General features: G+C 29.4%; 6 protein-coding genes across 7 annotated transcripts; 3 read left to right on the top strand and 3 right to left on the bottom strand.

The window, feature by feature from the left end:
• Daao1 (D-amino acid oxidase 1) lies at nucleotides 1-2,083 on the top strand. Its single transcript, XM_015320642.2, is given in 7 exon segments — nucleotides 1-619; nucleotides 715-835; nucleotides 1,032-1,177; nucleotides 1,247-1,403; nucleotides 1,489-1,507; nucleotides 1,510-1,772; nucleotides 1,839-2,083. Coding segments are annotated over 7 exon segments (1,005 nt in total). The 5' UTR covers nucleotides 1-434; the 3' UTR covers nucleotides 1,953-2,083.
• mof (males absent on the first) lies at nucleotides 2,004-4,523 on the bottom strand. Its single transcript, XM_015320641.2, has 7 exons — nucleotides 4,191-4,523; nucleotides 3,589-3,848; nucleotides 3,427-3,517; nucleotides 3,206-3,333; nucleotides 2,901-3,131; nucleotides 2,576-2,820; nucleotides 2,004-2,482 (listed from the first exon to the last, which is right to left on the bottom strand). The coding sequence occupies exons 1-7, from the start codon at nucleotides 4,384-4,386 to the stop codon at nucleotides 2,263-2,265; spliced, it is 1,371 nt and encodes a 456-aa protein (XP_015176127.1). The 5' UTR covers nucleotides 4,387-4,523; the 3' UTR covers nucleotides 2,004-2,262.
• A 68-nt stretch (nucleotides 4,524-4,591) lies between these two features.
• On the top strand, nucleotides 4,592-7,009 carry LOC107066214 (nucleolar protein 11). The gene is made up of 4 exons (XM_015320637.2): nucleotides 4,592-4,843; nucleotides 5,057-5,585; nucleotides 5,682-6,709; nucleotides 6,805-7,009. Exons 1-4 carry the CDS (start codon nucleotides 4,712-4,714, stop codon nucleotides 6,931-6,933), a joined length of 1,818 nt encoding a protein of 605 aa, XP_015176123.1. The 5' UTR covers nucleotides 4,592-4,711; the 3' UTR covers nucleotides 6,934-7,009.
• A 217-nt stretch (nucleotides 7,010-7,226) lies between these two features.
• Nucleotides 7,227-9,783, bottom strand: UQCR-C2 (Ubiquinol-cytochrome c reductase core protein 2). Its single transcript, XM_015320738.2, has 7 exons — nucleotides 9,630-9,783; nucleotides 9,070-9,206; nucleotides 8,697-8,888; nucleotides 8,391-8,607; nucleotides 7,884-8,315; nucleotides 7,588-7,809; nucleotides 7,227-7,495 (listed from the first exon to the last, which is right to left on the bottom strand). Exons 1-7 carry the CDS (start codon nucleotides 9,672-9,674, stop codon nucleotides 7,409-7,411), a joined length of 1,332 nt encoding a protein of 443 aa, XP_015176224.1. The 5' UTR covers nucleotides 9,675-9,783; the 3' UTR covers nucleotides 7,227-7,408.
• A 108-nt stretch (nucleotides 9,784-9,891) lies between these two features.
• Nucleotides 9,892-18,407, bottom strand: LOC107066164 (uncharacterized). Its single transcript, XM_015320515.2, is given in 9 exon segments — nucleotides 9,892-14,208; nucleotides 14,293-14,494; nucleotides 14,613-14,817; nucleotides 14,912-15,052; nucleotides 15,055-15,157; nucleotides 15,231-15,340; nucleotides 15,415-15,649; nucleotides 15,741-17,394; nucleotides 17,939-18,407. Coding segments are annotated over 9 exon segments (4,443 nt in total). The 5' UTR covers nucleotides 18,169-18,407; the 3' UTR covers nucleotides 9,892-12,645.
• LOC107066165 (ATP synthase subunit d, mitochondrial) lies at nucleotides 17,839-19,626 on the top strand. Of its 2 annotated transcripts, none has more exons than XM_015320516.2 (4): nucleotides 17,839-17,979; nucleotides 18,614-18,831; nucleotides 19,046-19,214; nucleotides 19,314-19,626. In XM_015320516.2, exons 2-4 carry the CDS (start codon nucleotides 18,716-18,718, stop codon nucleotides 19,551-19,553), a joined length of 525 nt encoding a protein of 174 aa, XP_015176002.1. In that variant the 5' UTR covers nucleotides 17,839-17,979; nucleotides 18,614-18,715; the 3' UTR covers nucleotides 19,554-19,626. The 2 variants fall into 2 exon arrangements, with proteins under 2 accessions (XP_015176002.1, XP_089030897.1); XM_089174771.1 differs by lacking the exon at nucleotides 17,839-17,979 and adding an exon at nucleotides 18,491-18,506.
• Nucleotides 19,627-20,689: the final 1,063 nt, after the last annotated feature.

Here is a 20,689-nt window from a genome sequence, read left to right as displayed (position 1 = left end):
TTTGACTCTGTTATTTAACCATAACGTTGTAAACATCCAATAATCATTGAAAGTATATAATAATTATGTTTCACCGAATTTTAATATGACACTTTTGAAAGTAAATGCGGATGATCATGTGATACTTGATCAATATATGCATTAATTTATATGAACAAAAATAATGTTGTTGTAATACAAAGCTAACAATAAGTAATTTATTTTTTATTAAGGAACTATCCGATCTTTTTTTCTTGCATATTTTCAAAGTTTAAACTTTCAAAAATATGTATATGATATTTACATAGCTGTATGCAAAGCAATAGGATGTTGTACTGTAATGTTTCTTTTAGTAGATAACAATTGTTATCTTCGAAGAAGTTTTTTTTTTTTGAAATCAGTAAAGAAGAAGTGATAATCCATACAGTAAAATTATTTCTTACTTTAGAGAGAAAATGAAAATTGCAGTAATTGGAGGTGGTGCAGTTGGTTTAACCTCTGCTTTACAAATGCAACGTACATTACATAATGCAGAAATAACAATTTATGCTTCCAATTTGGATAATATTGTTAGTAATGTCGCAGCAGGAATATTCCGTGTCGGATCATCATATTGCGGACCTAACGAAGAGATAACAAGGTAAATAATAGATGTAACTTGTTCTTTTCATTGTACATATATTTTGTTTTTTATTTTAATAAATGTAAGGACATTTTCACAACTATTTTTTGTAGGAAATGGATAGAGGATTCGTATTCATTTTACGATGATATAAGTAAATTACCCAATGCATCTCAAGCAGGAGTAACAAGTATTTCGGGCTATATGTTTGCCAATTCTTTAAATATCATAAAGGTTTTAATGAGATATTTATTATTTACAAATTATGGGTGGGTTGAAAAGTTTTGAGTCTAACATAAAAAATTTTTTTATTAAAACTCAAAACTTTCCAACTCACTCACGTACTCATTTGTAAATAACAAAACATAATTATGCGTTTTCTTTATAAAAGATTATAATTTTCTTTTTCATTAAAATTATTGACAAATAGAATCATTGGATGGAAAAATTGGTGCCGATATATAGAAATGTAACAGAAGAAGAATTTCAATTAGTTGGAGGTGATTGGAAATTTGGTTGCTTCTTTACAACATTGCTTACAGAATGTAAATTATATCTCCCATGGACTTTACAACAGTGAGTTATCTTCTTATATCATAAATCATATATGATAATCAATGATAAGTTCTTAATATTATTTTATAGATTAAAAGCCAACGGAGCTATTATAAAGAGACAGCAAATAGATTCATTCAAAGAATTAATTAAAGATTATGATATAATAATGAATTGTACCGGACTTGGGGCTAGAAATTTATGCACTGATAGACGTATGGTTCCAATACGTGGACAAGTAATTAAAGTATGTTTTTTGTATATAAATATAATTTTTATTATATTTCTTATTAATATAGAAATTAATTTTGCATATATTTTTTAATGAGTAGGTCGCTGCTCCTTGGTTAAAAACTTTTTTTATGGTGATTTAGATACTTATATAATTCCTGGATTTAATGGAGTAGTTACTTTAGGTGGAACAAGAAATTTCGATTCTGAAAATCTAAAATTATGTCCATATGAATCTGCTGCGATTCGTACTCGGTGCGAGACACTTGTACCATCTCTCAAAATGGTTGAAAATATAAGAGAAGAAGTAGGTCTAAGACCATATAGAGATGGTGGTGTTAGAGTAGAAGCAGAATTCATTTCTGATGGATATGATAAAACTACGGTTAGTAGCGATATCATATTTCTTGATTAGAAATATAAATTATCAAACATTTTTTGTTTGCTATAGGTAATACATAATTATGGACATGGCGGTTACGGCGTTTGTACAGCTCCTGGTACAGCTCAATATGCTGTACAATTAGCTATAAATGCTCACAAATCGTCTATTGCAAAACTATAATTAATTATTAATATTATTTTAAAGGTATTATTGGCTCTATCTGATAGAATATACATTGATAAATATATTTTATTAATTATCGAATTTATACAAGAAAATTGTTAATTATATTAATACTGTATGATATCACACCAGCTCGTTTGTTTTTATATAAGTTGTTTCCGGTTAAGTAAAAAATTTTATGTAGATTCTGTATACATATAGATTTAATATTATGACGTATCTTTCTGTCATTAGTCTTATCTTATTGATAACATCTAATTAGTCCAAAAAAAAAAATACAAACTATTAAGTTTAATCGTTTCGTATTTTACTTTTTACCAGGTTTTACATTTTTTCGAGGTGGTGCACCCCATCTTAATGCGCTACTATCTACAGTAAGTCTGGGTCTTTTGTACTGACTACTTTTTATGTGTTCTTCGACCAATTTAGGGGTCACACAAATTACGTGTTGGCCTTTCCAATATTTTACCATATTCATACTTTGCAATGTCGATATGATATCCGTTTGTGAAATACTAGTCATTTGGCTGAAAAAATAATGCTCAATTAAATATTTAAATTTATAGTGGATAATCACACACTGTATTTTTGTATATAATGTGCAATTATTGGCAGTTTACCTTAAATCTTTAATGCTAAGTGTACCACGGAAATCTCTAAGGATTTCTAAGAGTATCCAACTCCAATAACTACGATAAGATAATTTTCCTAGGTCACTTAATGGCTTTTCTGGACTTCCAACGGTTTGTTCAATTCGACTAAGTTCATAACTAAAAGCAATAAGTAATTTTCCATATCCTTGTCTTTGAAACGGAGGTAAAGTTAATATACAAGCTACATTATTGCCATCGGGAGATTCTTTTTCCTACGAATAAAAAAGACTTTTATATTTGAAGCAATATTACTTACTTGATTATTTAATGTTTAATAGAAAACATTTATTACCTTAGAGAAGTATCCAACTAAATGTGCTCCGTGTTTATCCACTTCACATAAAATATAGAAAAGAAAAGGTTCAACATCAAAATAAAGCGTTTTGTGATCCAAGAATAATTTTGCTAATAAGCAAAGATTCTGGCAATAAATTTTATGCTCTCTACCATCCACTTCCCAAATACTTAGCGTTCCTTTACGATATATTTCTTTTCCAACAGGCTGTCTATGAGTACATTCGCTCTGAAAATGAAATAATTCACGTTTACAATATAATGAATAATACATAAACAATTAAAATAAAAAATTGTTCTTGCCATGTGATATCTATATGTTTTTTCAAGACGCATATATTTCAAACAGTATTCGCAAATCCAAAGTTTCGGTTGTTTACCATATTCTTCTGGATATGGACTGAAGTACCAAGTGTCAATTTCATATTTACCTACAATGAAACTTTTAAAAGTCATGAGACTTATTTAATGATAAATATGCACTGTATTAAAAATATTTTAAATGCATAAATCAACACACTTACCAATTTGAATTTTGTCTATATATTTAACTTTTGTTATAGCTTCATGTTCTTTCTCCAAAGCAGCAGTCGTTGGATCCATTTCTGCATAAGTCTAAAAAAAGTATAACGATAGAAGTTATAATTTAAAGGTAAATTTTATTCGTAGTTTAAATAATAATTTACCTTTTGTATGTGGTTAATTTCATCATGTCTTCTTTTTTGATTCCTAGTTATCTTACGATCAGAAGAATCTGCTAATAAATCACTGGTAGAATTTCTATCACCGGTTTTCCAACTTCTATCACTCATATCAAATCTACTGGACATAATTCTATCACGAGGTACCCATTCATCCAATCTTCTGTTATGTCCTTCATAATGAACATAGTATTCATAATGACTTTCATTTTCATTGTAACGTGTTTGAATAATTTCAGCAGGATCTAAATTTAATAATTCATTAATAATTAGTATTCTACTTTTAATTGTATAAAAACATAGACTTGATATTTTGAAGTAAAAGAAAAGGAAAAGAAAAAGGAAAATTGACAGATCTATAACTTTAAATTATCAATTTGTAAAATCTTCATTCATATAATATTCATTATACATAACAATATTAAATTGTTATTGGTAATTTTTCATGAAAATACTTTATAAAGAATCGTGTAAAAGCCGGCACAAAGTAAGAAAACAAAAAACAAAACAAAAGGAACTAAAGAATAATAAATGAAAAAAATTAAAACAAATAGAATAAATGATCATATATGGTATAGTTTATTTACGCCACGAATCATCGGATCTTCGAACAAGATAATGTTCGCCAATATCCAGAGGTAATTCTTCAAGACTGTCCGCATCATCACCGGATCCCTTCCCGCCATTTGTCAGCGTACCCTCCCGTTTCTCGTGTTTCACCATTGCATCTTTTAATCCACCACTTGTATTTTCTTTACCCTTTTGCTCTTGTGGTTCAGCCATTTTTTTATAGTATATTACTACACGATAAGACGATATTCGTCATCGAGAATTGTCTGTAAATAGATGTTCATTGCATTCACTGACGCCATAACCGTTATATTCGCATTTACGCCATGCTTTTTTTCACGTGGTGCCCTCTGAAGTTATTTATATGTACGGCATTGATGGCCAACTTCAAATTATTGTTTCAGAGGTCACTGCAGTCAATTGTGTGAAGTTGAATGTGTATTCCATTATATCAAAACTTGTGCCGCGAATACTCACGTGTAATTTAGTTTACCGCGTTTTATGGGCATGTTTGGTTTTTTAATACAAAATTAATAAAATGGCAAAACTCAGTTCCTACTACACGTTATGTCCGCTAATCGACCAACAAAATCTCTTAGGAGTCCAAAAAGATTCAGATCCAGGATGTGCCATTGTTACTCTTGGAAGAAATATTGTTATAAGATATAAGGTTAGTTTTTATATTTTAATTAACTCAAAACTATAATATAATCTTCTTTAATATTTTGTACACTTAATTGATTTATTTTTATTGGTCATATATTTTTTTAAAGGGATCTTTTGTTCAATTTTTATATACTTTGATGTTAATAGATATTAAATATTTATTCATAGAAATAATGTTATGTGTATATACAAATGTATGGATATTCTATATTTTTAGTTGCAAGATTTGAAACAAATAAACAGTTGGTCTAGCAAACAAAGACTTACAACTTCAGTAATTTATGATAAAATAGCCCAACGATATGCAGCAGTATTTAATGAAAGAAAAATTAAGGTATGGTCAGTTGAAGAATCTGACTTGAATAACGTAAAGGGATGTAAATTTCAATTTCCCTTTCATACTATATTAGTTCATGATGATTTACCACCTGTAGTAGTACAACAAAATGGAGCTACAGCATCTTTAGAATGGGCATTACAAAATAGAAAATCTTGGTATGATGAAGGAATATTAAAGTCTGAAGAAAAATTATTAGATTGCCAATTGATATATTTGAATGGCAAAGCAAGTTTATGTGGATTAACAAAAATAGATCAAACATACAATTACGTTATTGTCGAACTTAATAATGATAATTATGTACAGTTAGATCATGTTAAAAGAATTGAATTAAAACGTACATCAGAAGGACTAGTTTCTCATGTAGTAATGCAAAGTAAATCTAATGCATATCTTTTAACTTTATGTAAGTGAATACTTTAATAATTTAATTAATGTTTATGTTTAATTTATGTTTAATTATAAAAGTATTAATAATAAATCACTGTCTACTCAATTTTAGGGACTCATGGCAGATTGTACAGTCATTCGCTAATTGATACCTCTGATTCAGAGCCAAGTAAATTAATCAGTGTTATTACAAATATTGATACTACGCATCCTGTCATAATGGTAGCATTAAACGAAACAATGATAGCTGCTTATGGAGCAGACGTATCAGAAGAAGGTGCTGTTTTAATGATATACAATGTGCAATTTAAATTAGTCCAAGCTACTCAAAAGTTAAAGCTTTATACAAAGGAAGCTAAAATGTGGAGAGTAGAGGACAAATTATTACTTGCAGCAAATAGACATTTAGCTGTTGCTCCATATCGTCTTGCACCACAGAGGATAGCAGCAATGCTGGGCTCATCTGTACGCTTTAAAAATAATCATGAAAATGAAGAAGATGAAGTAGTTATAGTGCAAGATTCAGTAGTAGCTCATTGGGAAAATACAAAACCAATGGAATCAATATTTAGGGAAGATGATATGCCGAAAAATATATCAAAACAAATATTATCTTACATAGTTGAAGGATTAAGCGATGCAAGAATACAAGAAGTGTTAATACCGCAATTAATTGAGTCTAAAGATGTTATTGCAATAAATTGGTGTTTAAATAATTTCAAGGATTTATCTGAAAAATTATTAACTGATTTATTAATGTTTTCATTGAGAACTTCCAATGACACATTTATACCATTACAAAATGGTATGAGTAATGGCATATCTGACCAGAAAATACTTAGTACCAGAAATCGATTTCTAGATAAAATCTTTTGTATTAGTTATTCTGATGTTTTTTTATTATCATACTTAAAGACAGGTTTAAATTTTGACGAAGTACTCAGATTATTAAATTATTTAATCGAAAAATTAGATCAAGAAACTGTAGATGATGAGTTTGATGCATTTGAACCAAATAACAAGCAGTTATACAATTGGTCTGTTCTTCTTCTTGATTCTCATTATCAACAATATATTTTATCTAAAGATTCTCAAGTTTTAAGTCTTCTTAATAAGTTGAATTCAATATTGGAGAAACATGTAAGTATTTTTATAGTGATTACTTTAAGTATTTGTATTAAATATATTTTTTTGTTTCTACAGATAAATTAAATTTATTAATATACTTCTTTTAGTTTCAATTATTGAAGAATTTGGAAAATTTGAGGCCTATGTTGCAAAGAATTATAAATGGAAAATCGTTGAAGCCTTCCGTCAAAAATTACAATAAATTTTATTCTATAGAAGAAATAAAATTTTATTAAAAGAATATAAAAGAATTAAATTTCATATAAAAATCATGTAGAATATCAAAACAATATATATTCTGTAAATAAACAATTTTATGTAATTCATATTTAACATAGATAAAATATATTTTTCTTAATTTTTTATTTTTAAAGGAATTACATTTTCAAAAAAAAAAAACTTGCTATTCACCTTTCTTGAGATTAATTCTGTATATATGGTAGGTAAATGTACATAAATAATTATTATACCATTGAAATTTTCTATGTAACTTATATATTAAAATATATTTAAAAAATAATAATAAAACTCAAACAGAATAGCAGTTTTTATTTTTATTTGGTATGTACAGAAACATTACACGTTATAACTGCAATGGATCATGTATATACTGATTTTTGTAAGCACTGATAATATCGTTCCATCGCTTAATTATAAATTGATGTTTATTAACAATTGACACTAATTTTGTAGGAATGTTAGACTTAGCATCTAACTCAACTCATCTAAATTTGGAACACTGCAAATATCACCGATCGCAGCTAGAGTTGTTTTACCTGAGCCTAACTTTCCAGCAATCTAAAAAAAAAAAAAAATATATATATTATAAATTATATTTAGTATTATATAAAATTCATTTAAACAAATTTTAATCTATGTAATATACATACACTTTTAACATCGTTTGCAGTGATTTTATCTACGTTTGCGACTATTTCTTTTGGAGAATAAACAGTGCCTTTATGTAAGGCTTGCTGTTGAAGAATTTCTAATAATCCGGGTTCATTTTCAGTAGAATATAATATGTCAGCCTTCAATATATTTTTACCACGAGAAATATCAGCATCTGATAATTGGGGAGACTTTAACCATTTATAGGCACATGTTGTTAACTGAAATATATAATAAATTTGTTTTAAGTTTGTATATAAATGTATGTTATAATAATTATGAGGATAATACTAACCGATCCAGCAATACTAGGTTCACTGGAGAAAATAAAACCAAATAGACCAGAATCGGAGTAAACAGCATTTAAGGCAGATATTGCAAATGTTTGTTTACCAGCTGCACTAGACGCACTTTTGTAAATTGGACTCATGCTGGATCCCCATTTCACTTGTGGTCCAGTACCAATAGCTCTTTGTAGTACAGCTAATGCTAAAGCATCTTTTTCTTTGTTTAAACCTGTAGATTCTACAGCTACTGCTACAGTGGCTGTTGACGAATTACGTTCTTTACGAAGTTCTCCTCCATGATATTTTGTAGGTATATCCTGAGTATTATCTGATTTTACATTTAAATTTGAAGCTAATGAACATATTTCCGAAAATGGGGCACCTGTTGCAACAACAGAACATCTTGATCCCGTAAACCATGTATTAACAAAATGTTGTAACTAGAAAATAAGAAAGATTATTAATATTAAATAATTATGCTTATATTAAAAATATTACATTTAAATATTACTTACAGTTTCTGAATTAATTCGTCCTACTTGTCGCTTTGGAGAAAACAAAGAATTGCCAAGACCTGTACGATAAGCAGCTCTATGAAGAAGTTCAAGTACACGAGTAGTTTCAGGTATTGTTGATAACTCGTAACGTAATCTAGGTAATTGTTCTGGTATTTCCCATGGTTTAAATACTTGTTGTGTAGCAACATCTTCTAAAAATCTTAAAGCTTCATTCCTAGTAAAATATACAAATATTCAAACTTTTCCTTTCTCCATAAATTTAACGAAATATATTAAGAAAATAAAAATACAAATTTAGCTTACAAATTATTTCGTGTAACTTGCAACGTATAGGCAATACTTTCACGATCACTGGTAGCAATTATATTTCCTCCAAGTTGCTGTATATTTCTGGTTATAGCAAAATAACTGGAACGACATGTTGTCAAACCAGCTAAAATACGCAAATGATGACTAATACCTTGATTGTGATAAGTTTCATTACGTGGGCCAGCCCTTAACATAAAAATTACTTATGATTAGTTCATTAGGCTATCCTTCATCAATATCTTAATTAAAATATTTAAATTAACCCCCCTTGCACTATACCAACAACATATAAGACTCAAGATACACTTTACACCCCAAACATGATTACTAATTAAAATGATATTTTGTATTCATTTTTTAAATTTACCTGAAAACAATAGAAATTTGTGATATGGGACTATTATTCTCAAGAGCTACTGCAAAAACTTTATTATTTAATGTTTTAGATTCAAGATTGGTTGAGGAGCAAGCCTGGGCGGCAGTGGCAGTTGCATAATGTCTCACCTAAAATATAAATATTTCATATTAATTTCTTAATTACAGGTAAGCAAGAAAATATAATTAATATAATTTGATTGATAAATTTCAAGATTCAACAATATCAAATGAAATATTGTCAATGAAAAAAGTAATGATATTATTTATTACAATATTTATTAATCTCATTTATAATAAATAAAAGATGTAATTACAGTCACAATAATTACAAAATTACAATTAGTATAGATAAATATTAGAGTATGAGACAAATAGACATTTAAAAGCTTGCTGCTGACATGTAGATTCGTAATCATTTATATAACATATACTAATCAGAAATATCTCAGAAGCATGATGGTATTTTACATTTGATAATTAAACTTATATTACCAATATTTTTCTTTTATAAATAATTATAAATAAAAATACAAAAGAGTTCATAATTACCGTCGAATTACGGAGAATAGGTGAGCGTACGGCAGAACAAGCCATTTTCGTATTCTTTAACGTCTTCACGAAAGTGTGAAAAGACGACTGTGTATATGTGTGTGTACGCAGCGCTGGAGCAAATATCGACAGCCATTTGAGGCGCCAAATTTAAAAACCTTTACAGATTATTACAGGTAAATTTAGACACGTATAAAATAATATTTAAATATAATAAATAATAAGATAAGGGTAATATAAATGAATAAAGAATCCAAATAGATTATTTTGGGTTGTTTTATGACTGTTATATTCTATTATTATTACAATATTAATAAACCCGATACAAATATATTCTGTGCCACATTTGTACTCGTGAATTTTAATTCTTTTGAATTTTGCATAATTTTTACGATATTTTTCATCTTAAGCTTTTTTTTAACATTATGTATAATATATAAAATACATTTTTAACTGAACTGAGTACAATTAATATGTAACTTAAATTAATTCAAATCATTGTCCTAAAATGACAGATATCTATTTACTATATTTTATATTATTTTTATAATCTCATTATTGTAAAAATAATATAAACATATGACCCAATTTAACAGTAAATTAAAATATAATCATTGTGACAATCAGATATGTGCACCAATAATTAATATTTTTTTTTCAAAAAATATAAATCAAAGATTTTACAGAAATTGTATGTTAAATTTAAAAAAAATCATTTGCATTTTTCTACAGGCAATAATTATAAAAATAAAAAGAAAAATATATAAATTATATATATATATATAAATGTAAAACATTTTTACATATTTTCATACACAATGTATACGCATATAAAATAAAATAATCACAAAATTTGAGAAAATATCATTAAATTTTAATATTATTAAAACAGTATTTTTTTGTACACCTATAGAGTGAAGAAATGATATTTATATTAATTAAAGTTGTATACATAAAAATGAGCGCCTCGTAATTTGGCACAAAAGTTACAATAGATCTAGATCTTTGGTTTCAATAAATGGCTAGTGAGCGCAATCATAAAAAGTTGGAAGCTACACGCAAATAATAAATATGGATTTTGCAAATGAGCACATAATGAATAATACATGCGCGTTATTGAACATAATGTACAAATAAATGTTTATTATATACAAAATTATTATTATGTATATTTAAATGCATATGTTCAATCAAAATCTCATAATTATTTCATAGTACAATTAATAACATGAATTAAAAAAAATATATAAACTTATACTGTTCTATATTATTCCTGTATTTAAAGTTTGTTTTCTTTGAGCATTTCTTAGAATAAGCTTGACACGATACTTGAAAAGATAATATTAAGAATAAAGAAATATGTTTAAGATTACATATTTTTCAAAATTCTATTTGTATATGCTATGCTTTGCACTCATCTGCAATAGCAAAAACCATTCATTACATAGCTAATGTGTTTTATTACACGTACATAATGACTAGAATAAAAAAGAACATTATAATTTGTTATCACCATACAGATGTATACTTAGTACTACCATTAGGCATCCTGATTGAATTATTTCATAAATTTTAAAATCCTGGGTAATACTATTTGCTACAATCTTCTTTTGTACCTTTAAAGTAATTAAATCATTTGTCTGCAACTTTATTACATTATATACCTTGTATATAGTAATGTTATAAATAATTCATTAAATATACGTTGTGTGTTATTTTCGAAAAATTGCATACCAATGAGATAATAACTTTAAATACATATTATTTATGAACTACAACTTTCTGCTTTTAATAATAAGCATAATATCATACGTTAAAATTGTTTTTTTTCTTTTTTTTATATACCACATATTCTTAATTTGAAAAATATACATGACGGCAATGTCAAATCCTACCCAGGATGTTACTAATATGAAATAGTGACTAATCTCATCTTATATGGAGTATTTTTTGTAGGGGAGTATATATCTGAAATAGAAGAATATAAGCTAGAAGCTAAGTAACAACTTTTTATAACATTAATTATCACGGACGTGGTACTGGATCATGATATCTGAAATTGATCTATTCCAATGATCCATATTAACAGGGGATAACCATTATATATGGCATGTTTTTTTTTTTGTATAAAAATGGAAAAAAGAATGTAATAAATAATAGATCTAATAGCTACATAACCGAAGAGAACTTAATCATTTTTAACGTTCATACAGCTTAAATTTCTAGAACAGAGCTATTCATAAAGTTTCATTATCCAATACCTTAAAAAAATAATATTATTTAATTTAAAGGATGCATACATACATACACGTATCACACTTATATCACACACATACTGTTGCATCTGCTGAACTAGATCTTTCTTTCATACAGATACTTTGGAAATGATATAATGTATCGTCTTAATGCAAATATATTTCTTTTTTTTGTGTGCATAATTCAGATCCTAATGTCATACCGATAATACAACATATATTATTAATATGTCATATTTATACTTTTGATAAAAGCTTCTCGTCCTTAGTTTGAACATAAGATCTTTTTCTAATAGAAACTGAAATATATAAATTAACTGATAAAACAAAAATGTTCTCCCTCCCTTATCTAGAGAAACAAGTTATTATGATACGAAATAATCTGTTTCTATCTTATAAATACATATATTATAAAGTGGCAGTTTTCTTAACCGACCTGACAATACGAGTATCATTTATTAAAATAAATTTTCAAGAATACGATAAAGGTTTTTTAAATCGTAAAATGCCAGCTTAAATAATCATATTGACAAATGACATAGAGTCGATAACAAAGACTATAAATAAAACAATAGTTTTTCTAAAACCTTTCATTTATATACATCATGTATGGTTGTATAAGATTAAAATAAAATAGTGTAACGATGTTTTTCATCATTATATCGTATACAAACTGCAGAATTGAGCTCTGCATATGAATTTGCTTCATAATTAAAATATAATTTTAAAATTAGGGTTTGCGTGATTTATGTTAAGAATTATTAATAATAACCAGAATAATGATGGTATGCTGGCCTGGGAGGATGATATGGAGCTGGGCTTACAGGATAACTTGGATTGTATCCTGTTAAGGGAGGCGGAGGTGGAGATAAAATTCTTCCTTCAACGGTGTCAGGTACTATATGCGGGTTAGAAGAACTAGCTGGTTGCGGGCTAGTAATAACACGAGTTCCAGAACCATGTAAATGATGTGATCTTGAAAGACTTAGATCAACACTATGTCTTCCACCAGGTGTAAGATCTAAACTAACAACCCGCAAAACATCACTATGAGAATAGGGTGGAGGAGGTGGTGGTGGCGGAGACATGGAATAGCCACCTGTCCTACTGAGATCGACACTTTGCCGTTCAGTTATTTCATATAAATGATGATGATGATACCTTGCATTTTGTACTTGAGAACCAAAACTATGATGAAATCCTCTAGCTGACATATCTAAACCTTGAAGCTCTCCGCTATTCAATACAAGAGGTTCAAAGTTAGATCTCTCTCGACCAAAATCTGACTCAAGAGGATCGTACTTATATGACGTTGACAAATCTAATTGTAACGCTTTCTCTTTGACAGAAAGACTAAGATTTTGAGCTACTGAGTCACCTTCGTCGCTCGATAAATTATCAGTGGGCATTTGATGGTGATGGTGTATATCTTGATATCGCGAATTTGGTGTAGCTGAAGGAGATACCAAGTCCTCTTGCTGTATGTGAATATAACTATTTGGAGAAGAAACACGTGGTAGATCTTCGTGATGTAGATACTGTTCAATATTATGTGTTCTTGATGCACTCATATAATCCACTGGCCGATGAAGATGATAATCTACGTGCAAGTGACTAGGCGGAGTATGTCGATTATCTGGTGTAGGTGCTGGTGATATTAATTCATCCTGCTGTTGCATGTACGAGTCTAAATGATTTGGAGATCTTTGCGGTAATGGTGACTGTAATTGTGTAGAAATAGAATATAAATTTGCATCGCGATCATTGTCTTCCAATATTGGACTAGAAACTGCTCCTATATCTCTCTCAGCAGCATCTAAAGCTGCTTCAACGAGTAAGCTAGCATTTGCACTTTCTGTTCTTCTGTATACACTAAGGCCTAGCTTACTACTATCTATTAAAGATTGTGTTGTAGCAGTTGTAGACACTGTTTTCTCTTCCTCTTCTTTTCTGCTATCTTCAAATTCATATACATCTTGTGGGGCAGGTTGTAAGTGAGAAGTTGGTAAGTCCGACGTTGTTGTAGGATTAAATTCACCTAACCATTTTTTGCTTCCTTTACTTTGTATTCTAGATGCGGCATACAAATCTACATCTGTGCGTACATTCTCTATGTTTGTATCAATACCACTTGACACAGGCATTGTAATACGCGTAGAAGCATTCGATACTTTAGTATCATGCTCCACTGTATATTTGGGTGTAGTATTCGTACCAGTTGGAAACTCCATTATAGCAGGATGTGTAGAATTTGTAGTTGTTTCAACTCTCAAACTACTTTCTGAACTACATTCATCCAAAGATAGTAAACTGTTGCTGTTATCCTGCAATAAGAACAAAATATTTATATTTCCGAATATTTGATCTATTTTATCTACTATATTATTATAAATATAGTAAATACATACTTGTGAATTTCTTCTACTCAAACGAGGAGTTTTGCCACGTCCAACATCTTCCACAAGACCACCACTGTACGCATCAAAAGTATATGCAACGGATCTTTCAATTTTAGGCATCATTTCCTCTGTGAGACCATGTACCTTTTTATAATGAAATTGCAAACATTGCTTTGTAGTAAAAGCAGCTTTACAACCATTTTCTTTACATCTGTGAAAGATGCAACTTTCTTAAAAAATATTACATAAATATATATACAAAAAATATTTATACAATACAAAGTTAATACTATTTAATAATAAAACAAATTAAAACATAATATTCTTACTTGAAAGGTTTAACACCACTGTGAGTCAACATATGTATTTTTAAGTTACTTTTATTCTGGAACATTTTTCCACATCGATCACATGTTGCTGCTCCTACTACATCTTTATGATGAACCTCCTTCATATGTCGCTGAAGAGCTGCACGAGAGCCCAAAAGCTTTAAGCAAAGTTTACATTGGAATTCCCTGAGTACTTCCGACATATCTATTGAAATGAAATAAATAATAATTAAAGAAGAAAAATTAATATATAAATGATCTCTAACTATACATTAATTGTTTATTAATTGTACTCTTACCACTATGCATTCTTTTAATGTGTACTTTGAGTTTTTGAGGTTGACAAAATTTACGCCCACAAAAATCACACAAAGGCCTAGAACGTTGCGGATTCTGTGCACATCCATATGTTCTATGCATTTCAAGATAATTCAGTCTTAAAAAAATTTTTTACAATACTGACATTGGTATGCACCACGACCTGCATGTAACTCTGCTGCATGTTTCATAATATTATCCTTTCCTAGAACTGCAGCTCCACATACCTAATAGAAAATCTTCTGTTATATGTGCAAAGTATAATAAATATGTAAAATAAAAAATTAGTTTACATCTTACCTTACAATGATATTTTCTAATAGTCAAACTATAATTGGTATCATGAAAAATGCAGCAATGCAGCCGATAATATATAGGATGGGCAAAATTTAAATTACATCCACCACAATCTAAGAGTAATCGAATTAATAATTAATTGCAAAATTTTAATTACTACCATTAATAGAAAATAATATTAACATACTTGTTTTATCAATTTTATTTTTCCTAGTCCATGCTGAAGACAATGAATCTGCCCAATAAGTTAATTCCATTCCTGACATGATATTTTGTGTAGTGATAAGATGTAATTCGCCTTGCTTTGTAATTACTGTAACGCTTCTTCCTTCCTTGGTTTCAGCTGGTCTCATATAACGAATCCAATTACTTTTTAATGGATTAGTGGTACTGATATATGAAGTTTTACCATTATTATCTATCTAAAAAAGAAAGTAAGTAATTTTTTAATACAAGCGCTTTTCTATTTATATTTATTTAATATAATCAAAATTCATCACATATTAAACTTACCTCCCAAATATGTCTCATAGGAAAATCATCCGGTATGTCCATTTCTTTTACAAATTTACCAACCAATGGACCTAATTTGGCATACATGGGAACTGGGTTCTTGGCGTAAATTCCAAGACCGTGCTCTGTTGTTGTAATTTTCAATTCAAAACATTCAGGTAAAGAATCTCTAGCATACAAAGGTCTGTCTGAATCTATAAGTAATTGCTTTTCTTCCCTCTGTATTTTTGATTTAGATTTGCAATGATCTACGGACACAGAATCTTCATCTGATTCAAAACCATCATCTGGTAATCTCCCATAGCCTTCTGACATTGGATCATCAGACTTTAAAGCCTTAATTACTTCAAGATTTTCTTTGTATTTATTTATCCAATCTTCATATGTTATAGAATCTGTAATAGTATATTGAGGTGTATTAAGTGGGCATGCATCTTGTAAATGCCGACTGTTACAATCTTGGCAGAGTTTTATTGTAATTGCTAATCTGTGAGGCTCCGACATATTACCATCCAAATTTATATCACTTTGAGTTTTATCTATTACCGAAATAACTGATTCATTTTCTACTATATTCAAATTTGGAGTCTCTTCTTGAGTAATGATTCCATCCTGTGGTGCTTTACGCACGTCATGATGCTTTTTATTTTTGTGCTCACTAGTATGCTTGTGCTTTTTTCGTCTATGTTTGTGCATTGCATCGTCCAAAAAATCATCACACGTATCTCTGACAATAGTTTCTTCCCCGTCCGTTTCATGTTTTGGTCTTTTTCGTTTCTTTTTTAATTTACGTTCTTCCAAAGTTTTGCCATTTTCCGTTTCATCTAGCACGTTAGAAATTGAACTACTATTTTCCTGAGATTCTGTGCTTTGTTCCTTATGCGATTTATTTTCCATATCATGAATTTTCCTATTTTCTGCATTTTCCGTATTTTGAGAACTTAATATATCTTTTACAACTTTGACAACAGATTCATTCATTACATTTCTTTCAGGGGATGGTACAGCTGGAGTAGATTGCAATTGCACATTTTGTTTAGATGTATTTTCTTCAATCTGTGCTACTCCGTTAAGTATATCGATACCTTTACTATTGCAATTTAACTCATCCTTTTCACTATTTACATCCTTTATAAATCCTATGCTATCTATATGATGCTCAGTCTTTGTCATAATAGATTCGATATTTTTTGGAGCGACATGAAAACATTCTACATCTAATTTAGATTTATTATCTGCTTCTGAATTTACTTCTGTGTTACAAATAACTGAATTTGTATTTTTAATGGGACTTTTTTCTTCTTCTAATCTATAATCCTTATTCACATCTACATTCTGCGCACTTTTTAAGTGTTTTCTTTTTTTGCGTTTGTCTTTATGATGTTTAGCCTTATTTTTATGATGTTTAGATCTTGAACTGCGACGTACATGGAGCTTGATAACATCATCGTGTACTTCCGTTTGTAAAGACTGTATTGTATCGGTAGATGAAACATCAGGTTCTGGACATACAGAAGTACTCTGCTTCCTTAGGCTTCGACGAAGAGGTTCTTCTGCATCTTCTATTGAATTTTCAGTCTTGATAATTTCTGAGTTCCTTTCTTCTTTGCCATCTGTTTTCCATTCTTCAAGACCATTGCATTTATTATCTTGTCTAAAATATAATACAACTATTAAGTATCTTCATACTTAATAATTAATTAACTGACATTAATTACATAAAATTAATCAAAATTGTTATACAATTAATTATACAGATGTTTTTCACAAAGTTATAAAAATAAAACTGATTCGCGTCCGTCTTCTTTACTTTTTTTTTGCAAATAAAATTGTTTAATTATAATAACAATCAAAATCCTAAAAATATATAATCTTTTGTTTGTTTTGATAAAAATCATTGTAAAAAAGCATTGATCTAAATATAACTAGATCGAACGATTGACATAATTTCGAAAAATATTGAAAACAAGACCATTATCCCGCGCTTTTGATCAGATATCGATCATCCTCCCTTGCCCCTCCGGCGCGTTACGGCAAGATGGCGATTGAGTATAACAGACGGTTGACAGTAGAGGGGAAACCCCGACAGAGTGACAGCTACCCCCATGCGCATAGAGAAAGAGAACTCTTTGATGCAAGTCGAAATGTTAAATGCACACCAAGAACTACGTCATAGCCTGTTAAACCGTTGAACCTACCTGACGATAGATTCTGCAAGATCGAGAAGATAAACTGCAAGGTCTTCGTCTGTCGATAATCCAAGCCTTTTTTTAAGAGATAACCAACGCTTTCCATTTGTAACGCCAATGTGAACACTTCGAAAGTGCTTCACTTTGATATCCGTGTTCGTGCCGGAATCGCAACTGTGATGATGGGAGCTTCTCGTTATCCCAGATTCCTTCACATGCTTCGTGCTTTTCTTCGGCATAACTACATCCTCGTCTCCGCCGACATTAAAGTGGCGAAATCGAAGTTAGCCAAGAGGACGCGCGCACACCGATATTATCCTATCCTCTTTATGCTCAACCGCCTGATCGCCGCCCACCCTCGCCGACACCCCAGTCTACCCCCTTCACGACCATATTCCTGTTTTATCGATCCAGTTTTATTCGTAAGAACTCGTCTCGATTCGGCCGAGTTTCAATGACTTTGACTCGACAACGTTCGGTAACGCCCCCGTTCATCTACCATGAAAACTAAGTTAACCTTCCTTTCTTTTCTTTTTTTGTTAATCTCCTATCCCTATCTTCTTTACTTTTTCTTAAGGCTAGTTTCTATGATTAATTCAAGCAAATTTATATTTGAGCTAATAGATTATTAAAGTGTATGTACAACTATGTTGAACTAAACAGAGATTACGTGGTTTTTTTAAGGTGCCTGCCTGCTTGGTAGTCTGGTGTGGTTCCTGGTACCTCTGGTTTAGAGGGTCGTTATCGTTAACCTTTTTATATTTCAATAATTATTAAACGTTAACAATGTCGCGAAGAGCGATCAAAGCAATTAATTGGTCAGCAATAGCTGAAAGAGTTCCAGAAGAACAGAAAGGACTTTTTGTCGCATTTAAAGCGAAGTCGGATCAATATTTACGTCGGTTAGTTCATCAAATAATCTGTCATTACATAATATAATATTTTGTAATATTTTAGTGCATGCAACAAAAGTAATTGATGATAAGTGAATAGATATAGTTTTATTTAATACAATTATTGTATATATGTATTAAATTCTTTTATAGTACAATAATACAACTGTCAAATAATTCATTTATATCATGCTTTCTTAGATTAAATTTTCTTTTTTTTCAGGATGATGGCAAATCCAGAAACTTCACCAAAGCTTAATTGGGAATATTACAGAAAGAATGTAACAACGCCTGGTCTCGTTGAAAAATTCCAGAAAGAGTACGAAGCATTACAAGTACCGTTCCCAGCTGACAAATATACTTCTCTTATCGATGGAGAAGAAAAAAAAATTGTAAAACACTTTTCTTTCTTCTTTATTTAGTTTTACAAAAAGTAGTTTAAAAAATATCGATTTGAATACATTCTAAATGTTTCTTATATATATTTTCAGCTTCAAGAGATTGAAGAATTTCGCCAAAAATGTGAACAAGACATTGAGAAATTTAGCGAAACTGTTGCTAAATTAAAAGCCATAATGCCGTATAATGATATGACAATAGAAGAATTCTTAGAATATCATCCGGAATGTGCTGCCGGCACTGTATACAATCCTTCCATCTGGCCACATACGCCTCTAATGAAAGAATGTGAAAATTTAAGTCCCGAAGATGATGATGATGATGACCACTAACTTACTTTTACAGGTTTATAGCCATATTGTAGTCTATAGATATGTAAAAAAATATTATTGATGGTATACAATGCTTAACGATGTTTGAATTACCCTATATCCATCAAGTGTTTGAAAGTTCTAATACATTTTAATAAAATCTGTTTTTTTGTCAGTACATTATTATAGATAAATACAGTCAAATATATAGTATAATACAATGTTAATGTGTATCTGTACAGTGAAAGATCCAATATTTGATTTAATTTTATGGGTATACTTTTATTTTAAATTTACACTTAAAAGAAAAATTGTTCTTAGTTTAAAAAAGCGCGCGTAATAAATGTTTTTGATTGGCTATCGCCATATTAGTTATTACCTCTATTTGTTATTCATATACACATATAAAGTTTTTTTAGTTATAATATAATGAATAAAAAACTGTTTTAAAAAGTAGTATTACTATAATAAATTAATGAAAATATTTATTTTTAATTTATATTTTAATTTATTGCTTTAATTTGATTTCAGGTGCACGAAAAATTATTCTTGGTTTGAAAAAGCGCGCGTAATAATCGTTTCTGATTGGTTATCTCCATATGATAACCTTAGAAGAATAGACTCCATGAGAATGAACTTAACCTTTGTAATGTACAGTATAGAAGTAACCATCCTGTGAACTATTTTGTTTATGCAAGTGTTCAGTATGCGTTTGCTACATGGTTTGCGAAAATCACGCATGTTGTACACTGATTAGCTTATGCTTCTTTTTTGATTAATCGATTGCACAATATTTTTAATACATTTAATATAAAAAAAGTTATTGTCGACAAAAGGTAATATTAATGTTAGTAATAAATTATTTCTTAACATTATGCTTCACTGATATAAAAGGTGTACATTTCAATACGCTTGCTATATAATTCGATCTGTTCGTTTCCTTTATAGTCTAATATTAAAAATATTTCTATACACAAAAACATATATATATATATATATATATATATATATATATATATGCACATACATATGCACATATCATCTATATGCATATATAATTTTAATTTATCTTATAAATTATTTAAAATTTTCGTAAAGTTGAATTTTTGTCCAGTTTCTTTTCGATAGTATCTGTTCGATTAGATTTTACTTTACGT

This window comes from Polistes dominula, unplaced genomic scaffold (assembly GCF_049000335.1).
Source record: "Polistes dominula isolate Pdom_NZ unplaced genomic scaffold, Pdom_raw_medaka contig_16, whole genome shotgun sequence".
Taxonomy (NCBI): domain Eukaryota; kingdom Metazoa; phylum Arthropoda; class Insecta; order Hymenoptera; family Vespidae; genus Polistes; species Polistes dominula.
This window is presented reverse-complemented; position numbering and strand designations above follow the sequence as displayed.

Coding starts and splice junctions, on each gene's coding strand:
- mof (XM_015320641.2), bottom strand. CDS start 4,386: ATGGCTGAACCACAAGAGCAAAAGGGTAAAGAAAATACAAGTGGTGGA. Junction 3,849..4,190: donor AAGATCCGATGATTCGTGGC/GTAAATAAACTA, acceptor TATTAAATTTAG/ATCCTGCTGAAATTATTCAA. Junction 3,518..3,588: donor AAATTAACCACATACAAAAG/GTAAATTATTAT, acceptor TACTTTTTTTAG/ACTTATGCAGAAATGGATCC.
- LOC107066214 (XM_015320637.2), top strand. CDS start 4,712: ATGGCAAAACTCAGTTCCTACTACACGTTATGTCCGCTAATCGACCAA. Junction 4,844..5,056: donor ATATTGTTATAAGATATAAG/GTTAGTTTTTAT, acceptor CTATATTTTTAG/TTGCAAGATTTGAAACAAAT. Junction 5,586..5,681: donor TGCATATCTTTTAACTTTAT/GTAAGTGAATAC, acceptor ACTCAATTTTAG/GGACTCATGGCAGATTGTAC.
- UQCR-C2 (XM_015320738.2), bottom strand. CDS start 9,674: ATGGCTTGTTCTGCCGTACGCTCACCTATTCTCCGTAATTCGACG. Junction 8,608..8,696: donor CAAGTTACACGAAATAATTT/GTAAGCTAAATT, acceptor ATATTTTACTAG/GAATGAAGCTTTAAGATTTT. Junction 7,496..7,587: donor CTGCAAACGATGTTAAAAGT/GTATGTATATTA, acceptor TTTTTTTTTTAG/ATTGCTGGAAAGTTAGGCTC.
- LOC107066165 (XM_015320516.2), top strand. CDS start 18,716: ATGTCGCGAAGAGCGATCAAAGCAATTAATTGGTCAGCAATAGCTGAA. Junction 18,832..19,045: donor TCGGATCAATATTTACGTCG/GTTAGTTCATCA, acceptor CTTTTTTTTCAG/GATGATGGCAAATCCAGAAA. Junction 19,215..19,313: donor ATGGAGAAGAAAAAAAAATT/GTAAAACACTTT, acceptor ATATATTTTCAG/CTTCAAGAGATTGAAGAATT.